The following is a 26,819-nucleotide window of genomic DNA, read 5'->3' on the forward strand; positions in this document are numbered from 1 at the left end:
GATACTGCCCCTTCGAGCCAGCGTGGAAAGCAAGATAAACGCCAAACTTGTCCATTATCGTCAGGATGATGGCTTGCGCGGCTCGGTTCGGCAAAGATCATGGCGCCAACGTGCTCGAGGCTGGTCCCTTCGCTCGAGAGGAAGCGCTCGAACGCCTTTAGAGCGGTCGAGCGCGCGCGCTGGTGTTGGCGGGCTTGAGATCGTTGAGGCTCATCGTAATGGGTCGGAGAGGGAGGTAATATCTAAATGATATGTGGCTGGGCGGCCTTCTCTATACAGATATACATATCTGAGGCTTGCTTCCGACCCGATACGTCGGAGTTAAGGTGGTTCCGACCTCTGACTGATACTGAGCTTTTATTGGTAAAAAATACGAGCTATGTCTCGAGTGGATTGGTAGAAACAGAATCAATGCAAATCATTGGTCAATATTCACGAAAAAACGCCATACAAAAGATCAGTGAGGTCGGAGAGATGATGTTATTCATCCATATCGTCGCGCCGCAAACTGTAATATTTCTCTACCAGTTTCTTCAACCACGAAACCTTCATGCGGCACCATGATCCCCTGCAGGTAGCGGCCTGAAGCTTGCAATCCATTTTGGCACCGACTCAAGCCCACCCACCCGCTGTACCAGCCACCGATGAAGTTCTGCGATCTTCTTCTCGGACGTGTTATCCCATGTGTCCAGTATCTAAAGCGTTGGTGCCATCACTGACGTGTCAAATGTCTTCTCCACGGCCTCTCCGACGTCCCCACTGCGGGAGACAACTCTGTGGTGAACCTCACTGCTGAAGGTCGCACAGTTGTGTCTCGCCCCGCTTGCGACTTGTCCTGCTCGTTGCCCCGGTTCGGGAAATGATGCTCAATATCTTCGTCTCCGACGACGGCTACATCTTCGTCGCTCACTCACAAGGTGGGGCCATCTCGCGAGCTGTGATCGAGGAAATGGGCGGCCACCAAGTGAAGCGCTACATCAGCTTGGCCGGCGTGCAGAACGGCATCTTCAACGGGTCCAACGATGCAGACGCCCTGACTTCTCCCGGAGTGAGCTACCTCAACTACATCGTTCCGGCCGAGGTCTTCAGATTCAGGAAGTACGCACCTGAGGATGCCTGCGACCGGGCTTGTCTATACGTGTCTAAGTTGTATAAGCCAGAATAAACTACAACGCGAAGCTTGCTCTACTTTGCCGTACAGCAGCCTGTAGATTTTTCAACGACAGAGAACTTGAAACCTTGTTTCTCACACGGAGTGTACGCATGATGTTTTCGTCAAGAGGGCCACCTAAGCTCAGATCGAAGAAGCTTACAACGCCCGTACACGGTCGTTCGGCGCACGGCTCCACGTGATGCCCCGACACACTCCCAATTACGACCAAATCTACCGCCGGCACTGTGAACCAGTGGAGTTTGCGCAAGACCACAAACATGGCGCCATCCTCCTCTTCCATCTTGAGCAAGCCAAATGCTTTCAGCGCCTCCGGCTTATAGCACAGCTTCCCATTGTCCCAGCAGTACCCTGTCAGCAGCATCATCTTGTTGCGCATGGCAAATGTCGTATCGACGCTGCATGGCGCCGTCAAAATTGCCCAAACATGGCCATGTTTCCATTTCAAGAACGCCACAGAACGGAGCACGCGTACGAGTAGGATAAACCCAATTATGGTAAGAACGACGATGGCATGACCCACTAAACCCCAAAAGTAGTAAGAAACAGCAACGGCAACCGAGTTGGAGCGCTTCAGGTCCGAGCGACACAATGATGTGAGAAAATACGACTGGCCGATCGCACCCAATAGTTCACCTACGAAAGCCGATTCGTAGCTGAATAGCGATCGCTTCATGGCGAGACGGGTGCCTTCACGTAGCCACCCCATATTATCAATCATCTCGAAACACAGCAACACCACACCTGATAGGTTGTAGCCGAACGAAATGTACTGGAACCAAGAAAATATTCCTTCCGTTGCGACGAGGAGGAACAGGTCGCTCATGATTCCCTCAATTAAGAGATACAGGAGAATAATCCGATGATAATTTGTGGCACCATGAGCCGACAAGCGCATATTCTCGTGGACGAACACCATAACCGCTTTTCGCTTGAGGTCTTCGCCCAATTGATCACACTTGCGACCGTATCGTATGCAAACGATGAAACTTCGACGTATGACGCATGCGCGATAGATGATCCACACCGTTCCCACGGTGGCGTACCAACGTGACCATCTTGTTCCATAGCTTCCAGTGTCTTTAGCGAGCAGCCACCCGTTGATGTCGTATGTGCCAAGTTTGTCAATAGCCCCGTACATCGTGTGGTCTTTGGTGCAGTAGGTGCCTGCAACCTCTTCAAAAAATGAATAAAACCCAATAGTGCCGTGGTAAAAGTACATATTCAATGGGTAGCTGTCATTGACACAGCTCGCTGGCACGGATGAGTTAGCTTCCGTTTTCTCAGTTCCAACCAGGTAGGTGCCACGGGAATTGAACTGTGGCGAAACGAGATGGCAAAGTCGCCCATGCTCCATCTCGTAATAATGTGTTGTCTCGACATTCCACCATACCTGCGACATCTGAAGACCCAGCGCAGGGCACAACTCCGGCATATTTGCAGTCAGCGATTCTGCATCTGCCGGCACTACGAGGCTTTCGGTGATCTTGTGTGGGGTCACGAATTTCAGGAAACTTCGTGCTTGAAGAATTAGTGGGACCAACCCAACGACGCACCATGCCAAGAGTAATTTGCGTTGCACAGTCACGTATACATTGCTTCGCTCTGGGCCATGGAGGGACAACCGGCATGGAGATTCTTCATTCGTGCAGTGTACTCGCACTTGCTTCATCTTCCTCAATCGATTATACACGTTGGACAAGTTCGAAACCTTGATAAATGGAAACGGACAGAACGGCACCACCTAAAACGGCACTACCTAAAACGGCTCACCTAATATATTCAGGTTAGCCTGTCCACTTTCAAGTAACAACCTGGAGAGTCTTCAACGTCGGAGAACTGGACGCCATGTTTCTAACACGAATGGGCTGTACGATGTTTCTCCCGGTTGACCCAGGAGGGCCACCTAAGCTCCGATCGAAAAGTTGACCACGCCGGTACATGGTCGTTCGGTGCAGGGCTCCACGCATTGCTCCGAGACACTTCCAATAACGACCAAATCTATAGTCGGAACTTTGAACCAGTGCAGTTTGCGAAGAACGAGGAATTCTGCGCCATCTTCCTCTTCCATCTTGAGCAACCCAAATGCTTTGAGTGCCTCCGGCTTATAGCACAACTTTCCGTCGTCCCACCAGTATCCTGCCAGCATCATCATTTTGTTGCGCAACGCCAACGTAGTGTCGACGCTGCATGGTGCTGTCAAAACAGCCCAAACACGACCATGCTGCCAGCGAACATGTGTTACGGCACGTAATATTCGAACCAACATAATGAAGCCGATAAGAGAGACGGCAATTATGCTGTGGCCCACCAAGCCCCAAAGGTAATAGGACACTGCCCGGGCGGTCGATCCTGAATGTTTCAAATCCGAACGACTCAAGCATGTGAGGAAATGCGCCTGGCCAATAGCACTCAAGAGTTCACCCAGCAGCGAGGACTCATAGCTAAAGAGAAGGCGCTTAATGAAAAGCCGAAAGGTTTCACGGAGCCACCCTAAGTTCTCAATCAATTCGAACAAAATCAACAGTAGTCCGGACAAATTGTAGCCGAACGAGATGTACTGAAACCAGGCGAAGATTCCATCAGTTGCTACCAGAAGAAACAGGTCACTCATAATTCCTTCAACCAAGAGATACAACAGCACGATCCGATGATAATTTGTCGCCCCGTGCGCAGATAAACGCATGTTCTCATGGACAAATACCATCGCAGTCCTTCGCCACAGTATTTCTTGCATCTGATCGCATCTGCGTCCATAACGCTTACACGTAATGTAGCTACGCCGTAATACGAGAGCGCGATAAATAACCCAGATCGAGCCGATCGTTCCATACCAATATGAAATGCGATAGTCGTCGCTGCCACCATCCTTAGCGAGAAGCCACCCGTTGATATCAAACGTCCCAAGCTTATTGATCAGTCCATATACCGTGTGATCTTGAGTGCAATAAGTGCCCATAACTTCTTCGTAATAGGAGTAGTATCCGATGCTGCCATGGTAGAAAAACATCTCAACCGGGTAGCTGTCGTTCGCACAACTCGACGGCGTAGTGTGGTAGGCTTGTACTTTTTCAGTTCCCACCATATAGTTGCCATGGCAATTGTATTGTGGTGAAACGAAGTGGCAGAGCCGTCCATGCTCCAAATTGTAGTAGTGCGTTGTCTCGGCGTTCCACCACACGTGGGCCATCTGTAGACCTAGCACAGGACACAACTCGGCCATATTTTTCGTCTCTTGTTCTGCTCCTGCTGGAACCACCAGAGTCTCAGTGATCTTGTGTGGCGTCACGAACTTCCAAAAGCTTCGTATTTGGAGGATTAACGGCATCATACCAACGACGAACCAAGCCGTAAGCAACATTTGTTGCGCCGACAGGACAGCCGCGGATGAGGCCGTCTGAATTGCGTGCACTTGTTTCGCGTGGACTTTAACCTTCTTCATTGCAACTGCGATTCCTTGACTATCTATGATAGCGCCTCGGCTATTAAAAGTGAGCCGCTTGAAACGGCAACCTCCTCCCTACCATCTCAAAATAAGCCCTGGGCCCGGACTTTCACACTTGTCGATTGTCATGCTTTGAAGGCGACAGCTCGCTATTCTTCGAGTGTGTGATCGTGGTTTCAGCAAACAAGACTCCTACTTGAAGTGCTATTGGTGGGCATGATGGAGTCATGATGGAGGGAATACACTGAGTGATATGCTGCGAACGAGAACAACACTCTCCATTTCAACACCACCCCCTCATTTTTCGGTATTCCCAGTATAATTCCCGTGGGCATTGTACTGAGGTGCCCTCGTAGGACACAATGCCGTCAAATTAATGGTCAGCCCATGGGGTTCTGCTGGGATCAAAAGAGCCTCGGTGATTTTGTGGAGTGTCGCGAATCTCAGGATGCTCCGAGTTTGCAGCACAAACTGCAACGTGCCGATGAACTGCCAAGCTGCCAATTTTGTAGTCACAAAGTGAGTGAGGGGTTTGCATGTATACGCGCATGACTTTAGTGCAGTTCTGTTAAGGCCGGCTTCGACGCAGTGCACCCAGTTTTGAAGATGATCTCGCCAGTGTGAAGCGCTAAGGTTGGCGATAAAATGTCCACTGGCAAGTTGAGTACACGGCATCTGCGGCGCTGAATGGGACGATAAAACTGCTAGACACCAATAGGCGCTGGTCAGTTGAATCTGCAATGTTGCAGTCGTCAAGACGCTGAGACTACTTTCAATGGAGCTGGGCCAACAGCCATGTCTGTATTTCGACGAACGAATAGAACACGGCTACTTCCTGGCTGCCCGAGAGCCCCCCCCCCCAAGCTGCGACAACAAAACTGACTGTTCGTGTGCAAGCGCATTCACGGCATGTCTGTACCAGCCTTTCAGATACGCATCCGATTGCAACCAGATTATCCGTCGGGACTGTGATTCCGTGTAACTTATAGATGGCTATAAACTGCGCCGTCATCTTCCTCCATTTTCAGCATACCAAACGCCTTCAGGCCTTCTGATTTGTAAAACAACCGCTCACCTTCCAATCGGTAACTACCCAACATGATCATCCTGCAGCGTGGGCCTAACCCAGTGTCGATGCAGCACGGCTTCGTAAATATCGATAGCGTGCAATTCCTCCATAGCACGTACACAACCGCCCAAATTACAGATATGACGAACCCAATTAGCATCATCACGTAAACCGTATGCCATAGTAAACTCCACACATAATAAGATACTGCCATAGTCGTCTGCCTTGACTCCTTCAGATCCGACCTATTAAGCGCAACAAGAAGATGCTGCTGGACTGCCGTACTTAATTAAAAACTCGCCCAGTAGTGACGATTCGTAGCTGTCGACCAAGCGCTTTACCATTCGCTTCCTCTCATTCAGCCAATCCATGCTCTCAACAATTTCCCACACCAAGAGAAGCATTTCGGACAAATTGTATCCGATTGAGATGTACTGCATTTCAGTGAGTAAACCGTCGTGCGCGATCAACAGAAACAGATCGCTCATCAAACCCTCAATCAGTAGATACAGCAACACAAACCTTTGGTAGTTTTTCGCACCATGCGCCGCTAGACGTAGATTTTCGTGAACGAAAACCATGGCAAATTTTCTATGAAGGTCCTGTCCCATCTGGTCACACCACACATGCGTCCATAGCGTTTGCACGCAATGTAGCATCGACGTAGCACGAGAAAGCGGTACAGCAGCCACACCGTGCCGACCGAACCGTACCAGTACGAACTAAGATACCTTAGACTTCCACCGTCTCGCGCGAGAAACCACCAATTAATGTCAAAGGTCCCAAGAGCGTTGACAACTGCGTAACCTGTTCTATCCAACGCACAATACGTGCCTTCTGCCTCCTCGTAGAACGAGTAGTAGCCAAGGCTGCCGTGATAGAAGTAGTTTCACAAGCATAGCTACAGTTGGCACAGCTACGCGGGGTTGTATGAAATGAGAGACTTAATTTCCCAACACGATAACCACCATACAGGTTATATTCGGGGACCACGACATGGCATATCCACCCGTGTTCAACCATGTAGTGGTGCGTCGGCTCAACATTCCACCACACTTGAGACATCATGAATCCAGTAGCAGGACACAGCTCGGCTAGATTTATCGTTTCTCTCTCTGCGCCCGGGGATGCCATGAGCGTCTCAGTGATTTTGTGAGGCGTGACGAATTTGAGGAAGCTTCTTGTCTGCAGGATAAAGGGCACCATTCCTACGCCAATCCAGGCCACAATTAGCATTCGCTGCGCGATCATCAACCCGCGAGTTGGCACCACTCTTTGGTCTAGATGTTCTGACTCGAAGGAGAGTACTGGCGACTGCTTCATTACGCCTTGTCTTCATGCACGGCAACCGGAACGTTCACAAGTCCAATTGCGAGGTATCATGTTTCTTCGCCATACGAAACGTTTCAGTGGCCACGTTTGAGATCATACATGTAATATCGTTCTTGGACCAGGATATCGAATTCACTCCCGCTCGTCAATTGCAACGCAGCTACCTACCACACACTACGCACTAGGTGCCAACATATTCGTCCCGCCACCCATACTGGTTCGTTCCTGCTTCAGTCGTAAATGATCCACGAGACGACCGACGCTGCGAGTCCAGCCACCGCCATCCACAAAATAAAACAGTTCGGAGCGCGCAAGAGTGTACATCTTGCTGAGGTCAAGAAAGTTACTCTGGACGAGAACAGGGTACACGCCTTTCCGTGGGTGAACTGTTTGGGCTGCAGTGACAATTCTGGTCATCGTGGCGATCAGCTGCTTCTTGACAAGCTTATTTGCCTTTGCTTCATCGGATCCTTTCGCTCCGGAGGATGGTGGAACTTCAACGAGCATGACAACACCACGGCATAGATTCATCTGTTCGACTAAATGGTTTTCATCCAGATCGCGGCACTGAAAACCAAAACCTTCGAGATCTGTTTTCACACGTATCCGCAGTGAGCTCGCGGCGCCGAGCGGCGAATAAATGAGCATTGTATTCTGGTCTTGCCCTAACGCAGCATCCAATCCGTTTGTCGGACTTCCGTCGCTGCTGGCTACTCCATCATTTATTTCATTCCTGGCAGGCAACTTAGCCCTTTGACGCCGCCTTCTTCGGCGTGGCATGAGAGAGACCAAATTTTCGCGCTCTTCCTTGGCAAGGTGCCGCCCATCTTTCATGACTGAAATCATGAGTGGACGTGTAACCTGCCATCTTCTAGCAAATGCAGCCTCGTCAATATCAAACACCACCGCTCGAGGACTCTCTTGCCGCCTCGCGATGATAAAGTCGTTAAATGGGATCCGATTCTTGTACGGAATAAGCGACTACGTTCAGGCAATGCACTCCGTAAGGCTTTACGCAAAATTAGGCAGAAAAGAATGCCAAACGTACCTCTAGCGATGCCATTGATGCTGGGTGATCTTCCTCTACAATTAGACCCAAAACTGCAGCAATATACGGCAATGTTAGCTGAAGAATGAGACCATCTTAACAGATGTGATCCACTGTACCTGGTTTGCGAAGTAGCTTGGCGAGAGCAAGCTCCTTGAGACACCATTCAGATTTGGTGTAGCCATTGCACACGATACTGAGAACGAGCGAACAATTATTAATTCCACGTGCAATTTCCTCTCGCCAAACTGCACCGCCACCAATCCCGCTCGGATCCATTGTATCCATCCAACAGGTAAGCTGTTCTTGGCTTTCCAAGTGCTCTCGAACTTTTTGAGCAAACTGCGCATGCGTGTGCGTATACGAAATCATGATCTTGCGGGTTCCAGCCTCTTTCTTCAGCAAAAATTGTAATTCAGTCGACGTCGTGCAGTCCACAGCTCGTTTACCAACATCGTTTGTAATCATCATGCTGGATCCACACTTGATTAGCGACACAGCGGTCTGCCTGTTCTCGCGCTGCAGAGCGATATGCAGTGCCGTGTTTCCGCCTGACACCTGAGTTCGAAGGCTAGCCCCGCAGCCACTAAACTGGAGAAAATAGATGAGTCCACACCTTCTGCTTCCGCGGCGAAACATACGACGGGAATCCCCTCGTCATCTTCAGCATCAGCTTTGGCGTTGTAAGCCAGCAGCAACGAAACCACCTCGTGATGATTGTTTCTGGCCGCCCAGTGCAAGGGTGTGCGTCCATCACGATCTTTAGCGTTGGGATTAGCCCGTTTCACTAGCAACAGCTTCGCAGCTTGGACTTTGCCAACAATCGCTGCCCAATGCAGCGGTGTCCTACGATGTACACCTTCGACGCGCTCGCCCAGAGTGTCAACCTGAATACCACGAGCAAGTAGGCACTTGATCTTTCCGATGTTATCCGTTGCTGCGGCCTCATGCAGCGGGGTCAGCGCAACATCACCACCACATTCCAGCAAATAGTCACTTAAGTCTGATCTCAGCGTGAACGTACTTTGTTGCAACGGCGTTGCATAGGTCCTAACCAAACCAGTGAGCGCTACCGACGCAACTTGAAGAAAATTAGCACCATTTGCTACTAATAAACGTAGCACTTGAGGGTCATCCGCCACAAAGATAGGTGGTAAAACGGCTGCGGGGTAGTAGAATGAGGCCCGTGGCAACGCATTCACATTCGCACCCTTGATAATAAGCAGGCGAACGATATCAACGTAGCCTTCCGCAACGGCGCCGTGGAGCGGAGGAAGCAGTACCGAGCATAGGAGCGCCTTTAGAGGCGATCGAAGGCCATCTTGTGTTCGAACCTGCAAGAGTATCAATACAAGTCAGCAACATCGATCTGCATTACCCAGATTGCGACATTCAACTTACCAGGATGCGACTAATGATTTTGAATACGAGGCCAACATTGAAGTTCACACGGACAACTTTGTCAAGGACGTTAACGTCCATTCCATGCTCCAGCAGTAACTCAACAACTCTGATGTTGCCTCGTTTGACAGCAATATGAAGCGGATTCTTCCTCGACTTGGCGAAAGCGTAAAACCACAGCAGTGGCGGTTTGTATAGATCCTGGATACGGTCAATCCTGTACTTCGACTGCATCTCAGCCAGGAGTGTCTCCACCGTGAGAACATCACCGCGCGCCACTGCACGGTAAAGCAATTTCTTGAACTCCTTCACGAGTCGAGTGCGCTCACTCCTGAGCGGTAATGCTTTCAGTGCTTTGAACCAGTTCCCCAGCGCGGACGTGTGCGATGAGTCGTTCGAGCTGTCAGCCTGCAGCTTCAGGTGCGTCAAGAAGCGGCAGAAAACCACGATCTGTCGGAGCAGCACCAGCCAGACCACCGTCGCCGAGTAGAAGAGTATAATCTGCCGCGGCGGCAGCTCATCATGGCACTCGACGATCACGGGCACATTGAGCAGCTGGTTCACGGCCACGTACATCATGAACCCGAGCTGGACGGTCACGATCATCTCGCAGAAGAGCAAGTACGGCCTCCGGATCATCCGCTTGTCCCTCGCCCTGTAGAGCGAGAAGAACTCGTTGGGGAACACCACGGGCGCGATGAGCACGATGTTGGGCAGCCCCACGAAGTGCATGGTCATGAGCAGCTTGAGCCAGTGCCTGCACTCCCTCCTCTGCTCGGGGTCGTCCCGGGGCTCTCTCTGCGGCCGGTACGTCAGCTGCACGAGCACCACGGCGAACACGTTGAGCAGCACCACGAACAGCGAGCAGGCCACGAGCCAGCCGGCGAAGTACGAGTTGCGGACGTCCCCGACCTTCCTCCTGGTGCTCTGGCCGAGCTTGGCCAGCACCCAGGCGTAGGGCACCTGTCTCCGGGTCTGCGGGCCGGCAGCAGCGTCGCCCTCGTCTCCTACAGCGACCTCGGGCAGCCCAGAGCGCCGCGGAGGCCTCGGGATCTCGCGCCGCTCGCTCGAGGACAGCAGCGCCAGCCCCGACGTGGACGCGGACGAGTCCGAGGGCGGCGGCGGCTCCACGCGCACGTCCAGCGGCTCGTCTTGGCTCGAGTTCTGCCGCTCCGAGGCCGCTTCCAGCGCGTCCAGGCCGCCGATGGCTTCGTCGTCGCTTGCGGCCAGCAGGCACGGGTCGCTGCTGCCCTGCGGCGGCCGGCGCGGCTCGTAGCCGAGGCTGGAGCTGCGCGGCAGCAGCGAGAACGCGCGGGCTGTGGGGCTTTGAGCGCGCTTGGCCTGCGTTTGCGGCGACGCAGCGGCGAGCTCGGGGCTGCTGGGGCTGCTGCAGCTGCTGCTGGAGCTGCTGGAGATGGAGGTGCTGCTGCTCATGAGCTCCAGCAGCGCCGGCAGGGACGCGCCCGTCGCGCGCGGCTCCGACGACGTCTCCATCCAGCGAGTGCGGAATTGGCGGAATGGATTTTATTGGCGTGCCGGAGGAAAAAATCCGGGGTTTTTTTGCGGGGTTTTTTGAAGTTGGGAGGGTGGAAGCTTCAACTTGGGTGTAATGTCATAAGGGTATTAATACGTGAAAAAGAATTTTGTGGTTGTGCCAGTTGGCTTACAGAGCCATGTAGTTCTTTTTGATGTTATGATGCAAGGAGTGGATCGATTTGCCTGACGTGGATGTAGGAAGCTGGGCGATTTCGAACGTCGTCTGCCACCCCGCCGAGCTCTCGATCACAAAAAGTCACAGTACCCGTGCAAGGACGCTCCGCGCACGGTTCGACGCGGTGATTCGATACGGCTCCGACGACGAACAGGTCGTTGTGAGAGATTTTAAACCAGTGGATTTTACGTAACGCGAGATACTCCGCGCCGTCCTCTTCCTCCATTTTTAAAAGGCCAAACGCTTTCAGCGCGCTTGACGTATAGTACAGTTTGTTGTTTTCCCAGTGATATCCCCCTAGCAAGAACATTTTGTTGCGCAACTTCAGTGTCGAGTCGACGCAGCATGGAGCTGTGAAAATGGCCCAGGTGTGGTGATTCAGCCACACATAGCACATCGCCCACAGCGCTCGCACCGATATCACAAGCCCTATAATGGTGAGCACGAAAACACCGTGGCCTACCAGACTCCAGGCATAGTATGACACTGCTAGCGCTACGGGTCTTGATTGCTTAAGATGCGAGTGATTCAAAAGTGTAAGCGAGTACTGCTGTAGTGCTGCAGTAAATACCTCCCCGATGAATGCAGTTTCGTAGCTGAACAGTAGTCTCTTGATTCGCACCCGCCACTTCTCACACAGCCATCTAGTGCTCTCAAATATTTCGAACACCATGACGAGGATCGCACTCAAATTGTAGCCCATCGACACGTACTGTATCTTCGCTAAGAACCCGTCGTTCGCAATAAGGAGAAATAGGTCGGTCATGATTCCTTCAATTAGCAAGTATAACACAGCAGCGCGGTGGTAGTTTGTCGCCCCGTGCGCAGCAAGGCGCAGTTGCTCTTGAACGAACACGATTGCTTCTTTTCGGTTGAGATCTTCGTTCATCGCATCACATATGCGGCCATGCCGCTTGCACGAAATAAAACATCTCCGCAGCACAAGCACACGGTAAGTAAGCCAAACTGCACCGCAGAAACAATACCAGTACGACTGGCGGTAGCTGCCACTTCCGGTGTCTTCAGCTAAGATGGCCCCATTAATATCGAAAGTTCCAAGTCCCTGTCCAACGATATACGCGGTGTTATCCTTGCTGCAGTAGCTGCCGATTTGTTCTTCATAAAACGCGTAGAATCCAATACTACCGTGATAGAAATACTGCTCATACGAAAACTATCGTTCATACAGCCACTCGGCGTCGTGTAGTACGCTTTCACTGTAGGGTCTCGAATGAGAAAGGTCCCGTGGACATTGTACTGAGGCACGACAAAGTGGCACAGGCGACCGAGCTGCGAGGAGAAATAGTGAGTTGGATCGATATTGAACCACGACCCAGACAAAAGCATGCCGTCTACAGGGCAGGCATCAGTTAGATTCACTGTCTGCTTCTCCAGGCCTGGCGGCACTACGAGACTCTGGGTGATTTTATGTGGTGTCGCGAATTTCAAGTAGCTTCGGAACTGGAGGACAAACGGAACCACGCCTGCTACAATCCACGCGATTAGTAGCTTATGCTGCACAGTTATAAACCTCTCCACCCTCCTTTCCATAGCAGCGTCGCGTGGAGAGATTTCAGTGCTACAGTGAACTTTAGCCTTCTTCATCTCCGACACAGTTCTGTTGTGTAAAATAGTAGCTGCTGTCTGGAGATGCCATTTTCGGTGCGATCTATTCCAGAAATGAAGGTGAAACGATTGCGCTGCGTTGTTGATTCGATAAATCCTGTCTGTCCTTGTGGGATTGCTGTCAAAAGGGTTAAGACCTTCCAGAAATCAAAGGCGTGTAGACCAAGCTCGAAAAATGAAGGTACAACATCTGAGTACACGCGGAGGGCCATCGAGTACTTATTGGTTTGGACCCTTGCACTTCCCGTATCTGGAGTATTGGCCCTGTCAACAAAACAATATTGCAAGCAAGTCACATGGGCAAACGTAGCAACGTGCGCGTGGACATCACTTGAAAGGAAGCCAAGGTATATAGGATTCTCCGACTTATGTATGACTCAGCACGGATCACCATCAAAACTAAAGCCTCAAAACTGCTTTTCCATAACTAAGTCATGGGTGAATTATTCCTGACGTCGATGTAGAGTGAGTGGCGGCTTCCAGTCGGAACGGGTGCACCGCTCAATCTTTGATCCCAAAATCTCACGATTCCCGTGCAAGATCGCTCTGGAAACGGTTCAACATGATAAGACCCTGAAGCAATGAATTTTACGTACCACAAGGAATCTGCGCCATCTTCCTTCTCCAATTGTAGCAGTCCACACGCTTTTAACACGCTCGTCGTGTAGTATAGATTGCCGTTTCCCCACTTGTAACCCCCAACAAAAACACTTTGTGGTGATTCAGCCGCACATAGCACATCGCCCACAGTGCTCGCACAGATATCACAAGCCTTATAATGGTGATCACAAATACACAATGGCCTACCAGACTCCAGGCGTAGCACGATACTGCCTAGTCTGGATTTCCTCACGTGTGATCGATTCAAGAGCGTAAGCGAGTGTGGCTGTAGTACTGCAGTGAAAACTAGTCCAACGAACGCGGTTTCATAGCTAAAGAGTAGTCTCTTGATCCGCACGCGGCTCATGACCTCGAACACCATCAATACGATTGCAGAAAGATTGTATCCCAGCGATACGTACTCTACCTTTGCGAAAAAAACGTCGTTCGCAATGAGGAAAAACAAGTCAGTCATCATCGCAAATTTAACACTGCAGCCTGATGGTAACTGGTAGCTCCGTGAGCAGCAAGACGCAGACGTTCTTGAACGAATACTATCGCTTCTTGTCGGGTAACATCTTCGTTCATCTCATCACTTATGCGGTCATGCCGCTTGCACGAAATAAAACATCTCCGCAGCACAAATACACGGTAAATGAGCCAAACTGCTCCGCCTAAGCAATACCAGTACGACGTGCGATAGCTTCTGCTTCCAGTGTCGTCGACCAACAGCGGTCCATTGATATCAAAGGAGCCAAATCCTTGACCAGCAATTGATCACTGGCGCAGTAGCCACCTCGTTGTTCTTCATAAAAGGCGTAGAATCCAATGCTGTCGTGGTAGAAATACTGATCACATGATAAACTATCGTTCCTTCAGCCACCCGACGTCGTGTAATATGGCTGTGTTGTCGCGGATTTTATACGATAGGTTATACTGGGGCATCACCAAGTGGCTCAGTCGACCTTGCTGAATGGAGGTATGGTAATGAGTGGGTCGATGTATCTCACAAAAACATGCCTTCGACAGGGCATAAGTTGGTCATCTTCTTCTCTAAGCCGGGTAATATAACCAGACTCTGGGAGATTTTGTGCGGCATCGCAATTTTAAGTAACTTCTGGGCTGGAGAAGAAATAGGAGCACGCCCGTGATGTACACACGAGTAACTACTTGTTCTTTACTGTAAAAAAAAAAACGCCGAAATCGTCCATCCATCCTAATATCGTGGGGAAGAATATCAGTGCCACAGTGAATTTTCTTCCTTCGTCACTAATTACGTGCTTGTCGTGTGAACGATTTCAAGCGGTTCGCAAACGTAAAAACTGATCTATTCCAGAATGAAAACGACACCGATAACAACGCTTTCGCTAACCATTTTTTTAATGTAGGGGATTACCCTTTGAAGTGAGGTTTAAGGTTCACTTATTGCTGTTGTTTCCACCGAGGCTCTTCTTACTTGAACGTATAGTGGCCGACGACTGACCGATCCGTCGATAGTCCCTCCTAATTTATGCTCAAAGAAACCTACTTCACCTGTGCATGGGCGCTCGTCACATGGCTCCACGCTCTGTCCCGAAATCATTCCAATCACAAACAAATTATTCCTGCTCGGTTCCAACCAATATTGTTTCTGCAGCACGAGGTACTCGGAGCCGTCCTTCTCCTCAAGTTTAAGCAAACCAAAGGCTTTTAGAGCGTCCACCCGGTAGTACAACCTCCCGTTGTCCAAGCGATAGCCTCCCAGCGATGTCATCTTGTTACGCAGTTTTAGGGTAGAATCGACACTGCATGGCTCTGTAAAAATCGCCCGCGTGTTGCGACCATATCTCGACCAAACATACCCCACAGCCCAAATTGAGCGAACCGACAGGACAAAGGCAACAAGCGCTAGAACGAAGATGCCATGGCCTACTAGGCTCCAGAAGTAGTAGGATACGGCAAGGGCTGTAGAGTTAGACCTTTCCAAAATGCTCGTTCTGTTTAGCGCCGTGATCATTTGCTCCTGCAAGGCTGCGCTCAGAAATTCCCCTAGTAAAGCCGTCTCGTAGCTGAACCATAAGCGCTTGAAAAATAGGCGATGCTTCTCTCGCAGGCACTTGGTGTTCTCAATGATCTCGAAGATAAGCAGGAGAAATCCTGATAGATTGTAGCCTAGCGACACATACTGGATCTTCGCCAAAAACCCCTCGTTTGCAATGAGAAGGAACAGATCTGTCATAATCCCCTCGACCAGTAAGTACACTAACGCGATTCGGTGATACATCGTCGCTCCGTGGGCCGACAGCCGAAGATTTTCTTGAACAAATATTACCGCTTGTTTTCGACTAAGACTCTCGTTCTTCTCGTCGCACATTCGGCCGTGGCGTTTGCATGAAATAAAACTTCGCCGCAACACAAGAGCTCGATACGTGATCCACACCGAACCAACGAGTCCGTAGTAATACGAATGTCGGTATCCCTCGCTTCCGGTGTCATTAGGTAGTAACGAGCCATTGATGTCGAAGGAGCCAAGACCGTTGCCACGAATGTAAACAGTGTTGTCTTTCGCGCAATACGTCCCTGATTGTTCTTCGTAGAATGAATAATACCCAATACTCCCGTGGTAAAAGTACTGGTCAAACGTGTAGCTGTCCTTGGCACAACTAGTCGGAGTAGTGGCGTACGGCACGATTTTCGAGGCCCCAATCAGATAATTCCCGTGAGTGTTATACTGTGGCGCGACGAAATGACAGATACGTTTGCCGCCAACCAAGTAGTAATGCGTCGACTGGACGTTCCACCAGACACCTGACAGGATCAATGCTTGCACAGGACAAAGCTCTCTAAGATTTGCAGTCTCTTTCGCGGCGCCCGCAGGTACAATGAGGCTCTGGGTTATCTTGTGTGGCGTGACGAACTTCAGGTAGCTGCGCATCTGCAGGGCAAACGGAACAACGCCGGCAAACAACCATACCAACAGTAATTTATGCTGTGCTGTCAAGATGCGATTCCGCCGCGGTGGTGGTGGTCCGTGAGGTAGAGAACCCCCGTTGTCGCAGTACACCGTCGCTTGCATCGCCATTAGTACGTTGTAGTAGACACAGCCACTTTTAAATGGACGTGGCCAGAAGCGTCAGGCAACCTGTAACGGATCCCTCGATGCACGTTTAATGACACGATGGTGCTTCCTTTAATAAAGTTAACCTTTTAGCTACGAGATTAAGGATATCAACTAAGAGGACGGGAAAATATTGATTGAATCTAGGCTAGGAGCGATCTGACTATTTACTCGTACCAAGCGCCTGTACGGATTCGTCGCGACCTCATGAGCTTCACCGCCTAAGCTCTCAGTGAAGAAACTAACGATGCCGACACAAAAATGCGCGATACAAGGTTGAACGCGGCCCTCATACACCTATCCAATAACGAGAAAATCATTTCTCGGTACCGAGAACCAATGCAACTTACGTACTGCGATGAACTCGCCACCCTCCTCCGTCTCCATCTTCACACGCCCAAACGATTTAAGCGCGTCAGGTTGATAATATAGTCGGTCGTCCACCCAACGATAGCCCCCTAGCATTGTCATCTTTTGCGGCGTCCCAGTGCGGTATCAACACAGCATGATGTCCAGAAGGTGGCTAGTGTTCGGTGTTCCCACCACACGTACAAAATCGCCCAGAGTGCCCGTACCAACATGATAAACCCGATGACAAAAACAACAAATATCCCATGGCCGGCGATACTCCAGACGTAGTGCGTTACGACCAAGTTTACGTTGTTGGAGGACTTGAGTAGACGTGATTTGTTGATATGCGTGAAAAATGTCTGCTGGAGAACTGCTCCGAGGATCTCGCCGAGTAGAGACGATTCGTAGCAAAAGAGAAGTCGCTTGATAAAAACCCGAGTTCTTTCGCGCAACCAATAGGTGCTTTCAATGATCTCGAATGCCAGCAAGAACAGTCCGGATAAATTGTAGCCGAGAGAAACGTATTGAACCTTTGACAATAACCCGTTGTTCGAGACCAGGAGAAAAATGTCACTCAGGAGACCCTCGATAAGCAGGTACAGCTGCAGCACTCAATGTAGTTTCGTCGCATCATGCGCTGTCAGACGAAGTTGCTCATGAACAAACACGACTGCCTCTTTTCGCTGTAACCCAACGCCCATTTGATCACGTCGTCACCCTTATCGGTTGCACAAAACGAAGCTTCGGCGGAGGACTAGACCACGATAGGTGACCCAAATGGCGCCAATCGTGCCATACCAGTAGGATTTCCGATAATCCGTGCTACCTCTGTCTTCAACCAGATCAGGCCCGTTGATGTCACACGTACCCAGACCTTTTGCCGCAACGTACGCGGTCTTATCGCCGACACAATACGTGCCTGTTCCCTCCTCGTAGAACGAGAAGTACCCGAAACTACCGTGGTAGAAGTACCAGTCCATCGAATAGCTGTCGTTGGCGCATCTATGTGGACTTGTATCAAACGGCGGAACTTTCGTAGACCCTATCAACAGGTTTCCGTGAATGTTGTATTGTGGAATCACAAAATGGCATAGTACTCCTCGTGGAACGTTGTAGTAGTGAGTGAACTGAGCATTCCACCATACTTGGCCAAGGTAAACGCCTTCAAGCGAACACACCTCCGTCAGATTTAAGGTATCTTTCCCAACACCAGCAGGGACCACCAGACTCTGCGTGATCTTGTGTGGCGTCACGAAATTCAAGTAACTTCGCAGCTGTAGGATGAACGGTATCAACCCCAGGAAGGCCCAAGCTGCTGTCAGGATGCGGGACGATGTGATAAAACTGCGTCTTTGGGGCGTCAAGGAGCTTGATACCGGAATATGAGGTGCCTCTAGCTGCTTCATTGCCATTACCTTTTGTAGGGTTATGGTGAAACGGATGCGCCTGCTCGTAATTTGGTTGTAGGCGAAATTTGTACCATGGTTTCGTGAAGTACTTTACTCCTACACACATATATTCTACTACATTCCCTTTTGTTAACGAGATACACCACTAATTCCAACGCCTTCGCTAAGAGGATGGGAGTGCATTTAGTGTTTTTGGATCTGCTGATACCTTGTTTCTCACGCGGGTGAAAAGGGATCGACGAACCTCATTTTGACTCGAATCACCGCCCACACTCTGGTCGAAGAAGCTGACCATTCCAGTGCAAGGTCTTTCGTCACATGGTCCCATTCCTTCTCCAGCGGTGAATCCAATTACAAACAGATTATCGGTTGGAACCTCAAGCCAGTGAATCTTGCGCAACATTGCGAACTCCGATCCGCCCTCCTCTTCCATCTTAAGCAGTCCAAATGCTTTTAGCGCTTCTGTGGTAGTACAGCTTTTCATCCTCCCAGAGATAACCTCCAAGCATAGTCATTTTGTTGCGCAAAGCCAGCGTGGTGTCTACACAACACGGCGCGAAGAATATCGCTAGTCTTCGATGCTTCCAGGAGACGTAAACGAATGCCCACACGGCCCGGATGAATATTATGTAGGCAATGAGGCCCAGAACAATGAATCCATGCCCTGCTAAGCTCCAGGCATAGTAGGAGATCTCCAGCGTTGTGGGCTCAGAACGTTTTAGACTGGATCGATTCAGAGTTGTGATATAGTGATGCAGACCGATGACACTTAGTAGCTCTCCTAGCATTGATGACTCGTAGCAGAAGATTAACCCCTTAAAGAATAATCTCCATCTCTCAGGCAGCCACTTCATGTTTTCTATCATTTCGTACACCAGTAAGACGACGCCAGAGAGATTGCACCCAAGAGATACGTACTGAACCTTGACGAGTATTCCATCTTGAGCTATCAGCATGAATAAATCGCTCATCAGCCCTTCAATGAGTAAATACAACATGACCGCCCGGTGATAATTTGTCGCTCCGTGGGCTGTCAAGCGCATATTTTCTTGAGCGTATACCACTGCCACCCTTCGACGGACCGGTTCTCCCGTGAAATCGCACCTTCGTCCGTAGCGTTTGCACGAAATATACGACCTTCTCTTTTGAATGGTACGATACACAAGCCAAATTCCACAGAAAATGCTGTACCAATACGATTTACGATAGGTATCGTCTCCAGTGTTCTGAACCAAAATCGATCCGTTGATGCCGTAGGTCCCGAGTCCACGTACGCGCACATAGGCAGTTTTATCGAGGGCACAGTACGTACCCTCCGATTCATCGTAGAACACGTAGTAGCCGATACTACCATGATAAAAGTAATATTCGAGGGGGTAGGTCTCATTGGCGCAAAATGATGGAGTGGTTGAAGAAGCTTGGGTCTTTGTAGGCATCAGTCGGTAATTTCCATGAATGTTGTACTGGGGGATAACGAAATGGCAGAGTCTCCCATGCTCCACCTCGTGGTAGTGAATGGCGTCAATGTTCCAGTGTGCTTGAGCGATGTACAACTCCTTCATAGGGCAGCGTAAGTCTAGATTTGCCGTCTCGCCTTCCCAACCACTAGAGTCTCCGAGATTTTGTGCGGCGTCATAAACTTCAGGTAGCTTCGCGTTTGCAGTAGAAACGGTAGCATGCCCACGCAAAACCAAGCGGCTATAAGCATTCGCTTTGCCGTCAGCCGACGCCGTACCGGTGTTGCTCCTGAGAGTAGCCCACGATGCTGTGGACTTGAACAGGCTTCATGGCCTTGCAGCTTCACTTAACACTGAACGCGAGAAAACGAGAATAATCGCCAGGGGTTAGCACCCCAAGTGCTTTCCACGACAAAACTACTGGAAACAGATGCGTCCGATAATGATAGGCAAGTGTTGACATTTGTGCACGTTGCATTTGAGGTGATAGATAGTTCAGCTATATATACGATGGAACTCGGAAATTAACAAGATGGGGCAGACCAAGGTGCACTCCTGCAAAGTACCCGCGCAGTTTCTGCAAGTATCACGACTGGCTATAGGATGTTGCTGGCAGCCTGGTTCGTGGTGGGAGTGGTGCCTTTTAGTCTCCAGCTGCGAAGTTTCCTGAAATTCGCGACACCTCACAAGATCACAGAGACGCTGGTACCTCCACTAGGAGCTGAGAGAAACACAACGAATTTGAGAGAGATTTGCTATGCTAAAGGCTTGCAAATGGCGCAAATTTGGTGGAACATCGATATTACACACTACTACAACGTTGACCAGGGACAGCTTTGCCATTTCGTGGTGCCGCAGTACAATGTTCACGGAAACTATTTGATTGGAGACAGCAAAGTCGTGCCATTCCACACGACTCCAGCTAAATGTGCAGATAACAGCTACCCCGTGGAGCTCTTCTTCTACCACGGCAGCATCGGATACTATTCTTTTACGAAGAAGTAGCGGGGACCTATTGCGTCATGGATCAAACGGTTTATGGTCTTGTAGGCGGGCTTGGAACTTACGATATGAACGGCTACCGCTTGGCCAACGACGCTGGAAGTGAGGCCTATAGGTGGTCTTACTGGTATTGCTCTGTCGGTACGGTGTGGATCGTGTTCCGAGGACTTGTTTTAAGACGAAGTTATATCGCGTGCAAGCGGCACGGGCGCAGATGTGACCAGATGGAGGAAAACCTGCGGAGGCAGTCGGCGACGGTCTTCGTGCACGAGAATTTGCGTCTGTCTGCGCATGGAGCTTCAAACTACAGTCGTTTAATTCTGCTTTACCTGCTAGCGGAGGGTCTCATGAGCGATCTGTTCCTGCTTGTCGCCACGGATGGCGCTTTTGCCTGGGTCCAGTATGTCTCGCTGGGCTACAATCTATCTGGCGTAATTCTGCTTCTGTTTGAGCTTTTGGCGAACATGGGGTGGATGCGCGAGAGCTCTCGACTTTTATCAAGAGGTTGTTGTTCAGCTACGAATCCGCGTTACTCGGTGAGCTGCTAAGCGCAATATGCCAACCTCGCATTCTTACAGCACTAAATAAATCGGAGTTTCGAAACTCTGGATCCACTGCAGTTGTTGCATCCTATTACGTTTGGAGTTTGGTGGGTCATGGTGCGTATATTCTAGTTCTCATCGGATTCATAGTGTTGGTGCGAGTGTTGCGAGCAGTTAGCTTCGTTCGCTGGAAACATGGCTACACCTGGGCAATTTTCACAGCACCGTGTTGTGTAGACAACACACTCAGTATGCGCAACAAGATGGTGATGCTGGGAGGTTATCGCTGGGAGAGCCGTAGACTCTTCTACAAAGCAGAGGCGCTGAAGGCGTTCGGTCTTTTAAAGATGGAGGAAGAAGACGGTGCTGAGCTGCTGGTTCTGCGAAAACTTTACTGGATCACTGTTCCGACGATGGATTTAGTCGTGATAGGAACTGTGTCGGGACCGTGTGTGCAACCATGCACGGAACGCTTGTGCACGACGGGTATTGTGAGCTTTTTCGATCGAAATCTGGGCGGTGATGGAAGTGAGGTGGGGCACCCGCCACGGTTTGTTCGAGTGAGGAGCAGAGTGGCGTTGTCTATATTGGAACCGAAACTTACTGCTCAACGAACCATGATGTCACTACCAAGTCCACTGAATCCTCATATATAATGTGGAGGGCGGAGCCTGGAGGAGCATTTCAATGAATACTGTAGTTGGACTTCGCAAAAATCTCTTTAAGCTTTACTTACCTCAAAGGGGATGAGACGGAAAATCTCGCCAATCGACGGTATCAGAATTCATATTGGTGATCGTGCAGGCACCACATCCAGCAGCCTGCCTTATAGCTTGCGGTGCCTTCGGTTACATGCATATACCAGAGGTAACACTTCAATAGCCTCTAGTTGGTCGATGGGGCATTGCTCGACGTCGGTCAGGTTTACTTTCCAACTTGCAGCCTTCAAGTCACTTCACCGTCTCAAAACCCGAGAAAAATGCCGCCGTCGTCAATCCCGAGCGAGCCAACAGAGTCACTAACGACAGGCGTTGGTCCTTACGCTGTGCACGATGAATAATCCACCAAAAGGACCATGAGCCAGAGCAGCTCGAAATCCGCTTCAAGAACCTCACGCTTGGCGCTGACATGGTCGAAATTGACGAAGCTGTCGACACGGAGCTGCCGACCATCAAAAACTACGTCAAGAAGCGATACGGCGGTTGTTGCACCAAGAAGACGGTGGTGCGGCGCCAGATCCTCAAGGGGATCCGTGGCGTCTTCAAACCGGGCACCATGACGCTCGTGCTGGGGCAGCCTGGATCAGGCAAGTCGGCGCTCATGAAGGTGCTGAGCGGCCGGTTCCCCATGGACAAGAACGTGGTGCTCGAGGATGAAGTCACCTACAACGGCACACCTCGGGACGAGCTGCTCCAGCGGCTCCCGCAGTTCGTGTCGTACGTGGCTCAGACCGACACGCACTTCCCCACCCTCTCGGTGCGCGAGACGCTCGAGTTCGCCCACACCTTCAGCGGTGACACGAGCACCAACTCCACTGACACCGTCATCGGTCTGCAGGCCTGTTAGGACACTGTCGTTGGCGACAACATGCTGCGAGGCATTTCTGGCGGCGAGAAGAAGCGCGCGACCACGGGCGAGATGGAGTTTAGGAACAAACTCGTGTGCTTGATTGACGAGATCAGCACGGGCCTGGATAGCGCCGCCACCCTCGACATCATCAGCACGCAGCGCAGCATCGCCAAGAACCTCCACAAGACGGTGGTCATCTCGCTGTTGCAGCCTTCCCCCGAGGTCTTCGCGCTCTTCGACGACGTCCTCCTGCTCAACGACGGCGAGGTGCTCTACCATGGCCCCCAGGAGCGTGTCGTAGACTACTTCAAAGGATTGGGCTTCGTCTGTCCGTCGCATCGCGACGTCGCTGACTTTTTGGTAGACCTCACCACAGATGCCCAGAGTCGATACGAAAGCGACCTGCGAGGAAAGGAACATCCGCGAGAGCCGAGCGAGTTCGCCGGGATCTGCACTAGCTCCGAGATGTACGCTGTCATGCTCTCAGAACTTCACGCTCCTTCCCACCCGACACGACTCGAAGACACCAAGTTACACGTGGCTTCAGCCCCGGAGTTCCATCAGTCTTTCTGGGAAGGCACCTTGACGCTCATGCGTCGCCAGCTCATGGTGACAGTCCGCTACCGAGCCTTCCTACGTGGTAAGGCGGTGTTGCTGATCCTGATGGGTCTGCTCTACTCCAGCGTCTACTACCAGTTCAACTTTGAAGACGTCCAGGCCGTCATGGGCATCATCTTTTACTCGATCATGTACCTCGCTCTGGTACAGACACCCATTTTGCATGTGTACTTCGCAGATCGAGACGTGTTCTACAAGCAGCGACGCGCCAATTTCTACCGCACAGCGAGCTACGTGGTCTCCATGAGCGTGAGCCAGATCCCAATCACATTGGTGGAGAGTATCGTCTTCGGAACATTCGTGTACTAGATGGGTGGTTTCGTCCAGACTGCGGGGGCGTACGTTTTGTTCGAGGTGCTGTTGTTCCTGACCAAGTTGGCCTTCTCCGCGTTCTTCTTCTACATCTCCTGCGTCACCGTTGACGTGCACGTGGCCAAGCCATTGGCGATGGTGTCGCCGTTGATTTCAGTGCTCTTCTCCGGCTACGTGGTGACTCGGACGCAGCTCCCGGACTGGTTCATCTGGGTCTACTGGGTCGACCTCATCTCATGGGGGCTTCGCAGTCTCGCAGCGAGTCAGTATCGCCACGAAGAGTTCCATCGGTGCGTCGTGACTGAAGGCGGCACCAACTACTGCACCGAGTACGGCATGAACATGGGTGAGTACTACCTGAACTTCTACGACATCCAGGCGGAGCGGTCGTGGATCACGTACGGCGTCACTTTCAACCTCGTCACGTACTTCCTGTTCGTGTTCCTGGCGTATCGAGCACTGGAGCACAAGCGCATCGAGACGCCCACCAACCTCACAGCTCCCAAGAAAACCACCACCACCGAATACGTCGAGCTGGGCACACCCAAAAACCTTAAGGAAGCGAAATTGGCACGCACTGGTGACGAACTCATTGTTCCAGTCTCGAATCGCACGAAAAATTTCGTGCCGGTCACCGTCGCGTTCCAGGACTTGTGGTACACCCAAGAAACAAGAGCGAGTCCGTCGACCTGCTCAAGGGCGTCTCCGGTTTCGCGCTTCCTGGCAAAATGATGGCTCTCATGGGCGCCACAGGAGCTGGTAAGACCACCTTGATGGACGTGATCGCTGGCCGCAAGACTGGAGGCAAGGCTCGTGGCAGGATCTTGCTGAATGGCTTCCTCAGACCTGGCCATCCGCCGATGCACGGGGTACTGCGAGCAGATGGACAACCATGCCGACTTGGCCACGATTCGCGAGGCGCTGACGTTCAGTGCATTCCTCCATCAAGGCAGCGACGTGTCGTACGAAAAGAAGTACGACTCGGTGGTGGAGTGTCTTGAATTGTTGGAATTGGACTCCATCGCCGACCGTTGTGTGCGCGGTGTTTCAGTGGAGCACGTCAAGCGCTTGACCATTGGAGTGGAGCTGGCTGCGCAGCCCAGCGTGCTGTTCCTGGATGAATCTACCAATGGTCTGGACGCTCGAGCTGCCAAGGTCATCATGGACGGTGTGCGCAAGGTGGCGAACACCGGTCGGACCATACTGTGCACGATCCACCAGCCGTCCACCGAGGTCTTCATGCTCTTCGACAGCCTCCTGCTGCTCAAGAAAGGCGGCGAGACGGTGTTCTTCGGCGACGTCGGAGACCGCTGCCACGACCTCGTCGCCTACTTCGAGAGCATTCCGCAAGTCCCCAAGATTCCAGTCGGCTACAACCCAGCGACGTGGATGCTGGAGGTGATCGGTGCTGGTGTCTACAACTCGGCCAGCTCAAACGTTGACTTCGCGCAGGTGTTCAATACCAGCAGCCTCAGGGCCATCATGGACGAGAACTTAAGCAAGGAAGGCGTGACGGTGCCTGTTCCCGGCCAGGACGAGCTGTCCTTCGCCAACAAGCGCGCAGCCAGCAACCTGACGCAGGCCTACATGGTCACGCAGCGCTTCTTCCGCATGTACTGGCGCGTGCCGACCTACAACTGGACGCGCATCGTGGTGTACACGGCCATGGGTCTGCTCTTCGGCCTCGTGTTCGTAGGTGCAGACGACAAGTCCTACCAGGAGGTGAACAGCGGCCTCGGCCTCATCTTCTGCACCACGGCGTTCTTGGGCATCGTGTCCCTGAACAGCGCGATACCGGTCGCGTCCGAGAAGAGAGCCCCGTTCTACCGCGAGCGAGCTGCGCAGACGTACAACTCGTTCTGGTACTTCCTGGGCTTCACGCTGATCGAGATCCCGTACGTGCTCGTGTCGAGCCTGCTGTTCACGCTCGTGTGCCTGCCGCTCGCGGGCTTCACGGACTTGGGAGACCTGGCGTTCTACTGGATCAACTTGACGCTGCACGTGCTGTGCCAGATCTACTTGGGTCAGCTGCTGTCGTTCGCCATGCCGAGCGTGGAGGTCGCCGCGCTCTTGGGCGTGCTCTGCAACTCCGTCTTCGTGCTCTTCATGGGCTCAACCCGCCGGCCAGCACCATCCCGCACGGCTACCAGTGGATCTTCGACATCGCTCCACAGCGCTACTCCTTCATGCTCTTCACCGCGCTGCTCTTCGGGAACTGCCCAGACGACGAGTACGCACAAGTAATCCAGTCGTTGCGAACAGGAATGACATTGGACATGACGGAGTTTTGCGAGGGGCTACCACATCGGGTGTTGTACTAGCTACAATGAGGCTGTTCTGTTATGCTATTGTGTGCATACTCTAGGCGCGCTGTAGGATAGCCACCCAGCCGCCTCCATCAAGTGGTCGGCTCCTCCTCGACACGCACGATTAAGACCCCGCTAGAGTCTCCGAACGACCTGCAGACCATGGATACTGCGTACAAGCGACTTCAGGTGGTGGTTACGATGGACTGGTCTGCCAGAAGCGTGGTCAGGTCCATGCACGAGAATTCCGTCGACCGTTTGTCGACACGTCCGTCCTGCTGAACGCGTTCAATGATGTTGGCCACGGAGCCATCGCCAATAGGTAGAGGGTTCCTCAAACGGAAAATTTATCACAACAAGAGCTTGCACGTCAAGACTACAACCGAACTCAAGTGGTCACATCGTATTTTGGCACGTATTTGCGCTGAACAAGGTTTCTCCTTGTAGTGGTGCCTCACACCAAGTATATTTCGGAATTAATTAGTTTGGATGTTGCTAGAAATGCTGGACTAGCCTTGTATGCATGAGTAGTTTCGTCTTTGGTAGCTGGTGCGGTCGCTGTAGTCGTTGCAGGTCGTTATCGTCGCCACTGCAGTGGCGCCAGCACTAGCGATGTCCAACATGTGCCGCCTATTCCTGGCCCTTGCTCGTCCTCACCTATGAGAGATGATAACGGCATCCCAAAGAATGAGGCATTTACAGCACTTTCTTTTTTGCTTCATTTAGATTTTGCAGGTTGGTGTTGAATCAAAC

The 26,819-nt window shown here is 51.5% G+C and overlaps 4 protein-coding genes across 4 annotated transcripts; 3 read left to right on the forward strand and 1 right to left on the reverse strand.

Moving 5' to 3' along the window:
• Positions 1-859: 859 nt before the first annotated feature.
• On the forward strand, positions 860-1,165 carry IUM83_08588 (Lysosomal thioesterase PPT2-B; the record flags this gene model as incomplete). The annotated part of the gene is made up of 1 exon (XM_067932970.1): positions 860-1,165. The coding sequence occupies one exon, from the start codon at positions 860-862 to the stop codon at positions 1,163-1,165; it is 306 nt and encodes a 101-aa protein (XP_067794229.1).
• On the reverse strand, positions 973-10,960 carry IUM83_08589 (Transient receptor potential Ca2 channel (TRP-CC) family protein; the record flags this gene model as incomplete). The annotated part of the gene is made up of 8 exons (XM_067932971.1): positions 973-1,037; positions 1,107-1,142; positions 1,325-1,487; positions 7,879-7,998; positions 8,066-8,118; positions 8,185-8,218; positions 9,268-9,399; positions 9,467-10,960. The coding sequence occupies 8 exons, from the start codon at positions 10,958-10,960 to the stop codon at positions 973-975; spliced, it is 2,097 nt and encodes a 698-aa protein (XP_067794228.1).
• Positions 10,961-22,389: 11,429 nt separating this feature from the next.
• On the forward strand, positions 22,390-22,827 carry IUM83_08590 (ATP-binding Cassette (ABC) Superfamily; the record flags this gene model as incomplete). The annotated part of the gene is made up of 1 exon (XM_067932972.1): positions 22,390-22,827. The coding sequence occupies one exon, from the start codon at positions 22,390-22,392 to the stop codon at positions 22,825-22,827; it is 438 nt and encodes a 145-aa protein (XP_067794078.1).
• Positions 22,828-22,848: 21 nt separating this feature from the next.
• On the forward strand, positions 22,849-26,004 carry IUM83_08591 (ATP-binding Cassette (ABC) Superfamily; the record flags this gene model as incomplete). The annotated part of the gene is made up of 4 exons (XM_067932973.1): positions 22,849-23,697; positions 23,776-24,340; positions 24,409-24,519; positions 24,605-26,004. 4 exons carry the CDS (start codon positions 22,849-22,851, stop codon positions 26,002-26,004), a joined length of 2,925 nt encoding a protein of 974 aa, XP_067794268.1.
• Positions 26,005-26,819: the final 815 nt, after the last annotated feature.

The sequence above is a fragment of the Phytophthora cinnamomi genome (assembly GCF_018691715.1).
Source record: "Phytophthora cinnamomi strain GKB4 chromosome Unknown Contig26, whole genome shotgun sequence".
Classification (NCBI taxonomy): Eukaryota; Oomycota; class Peronosporomycetes; order Peronosporales; family Peronosporaceae; genus Phytophthora; species Phytophthora cinnamomi.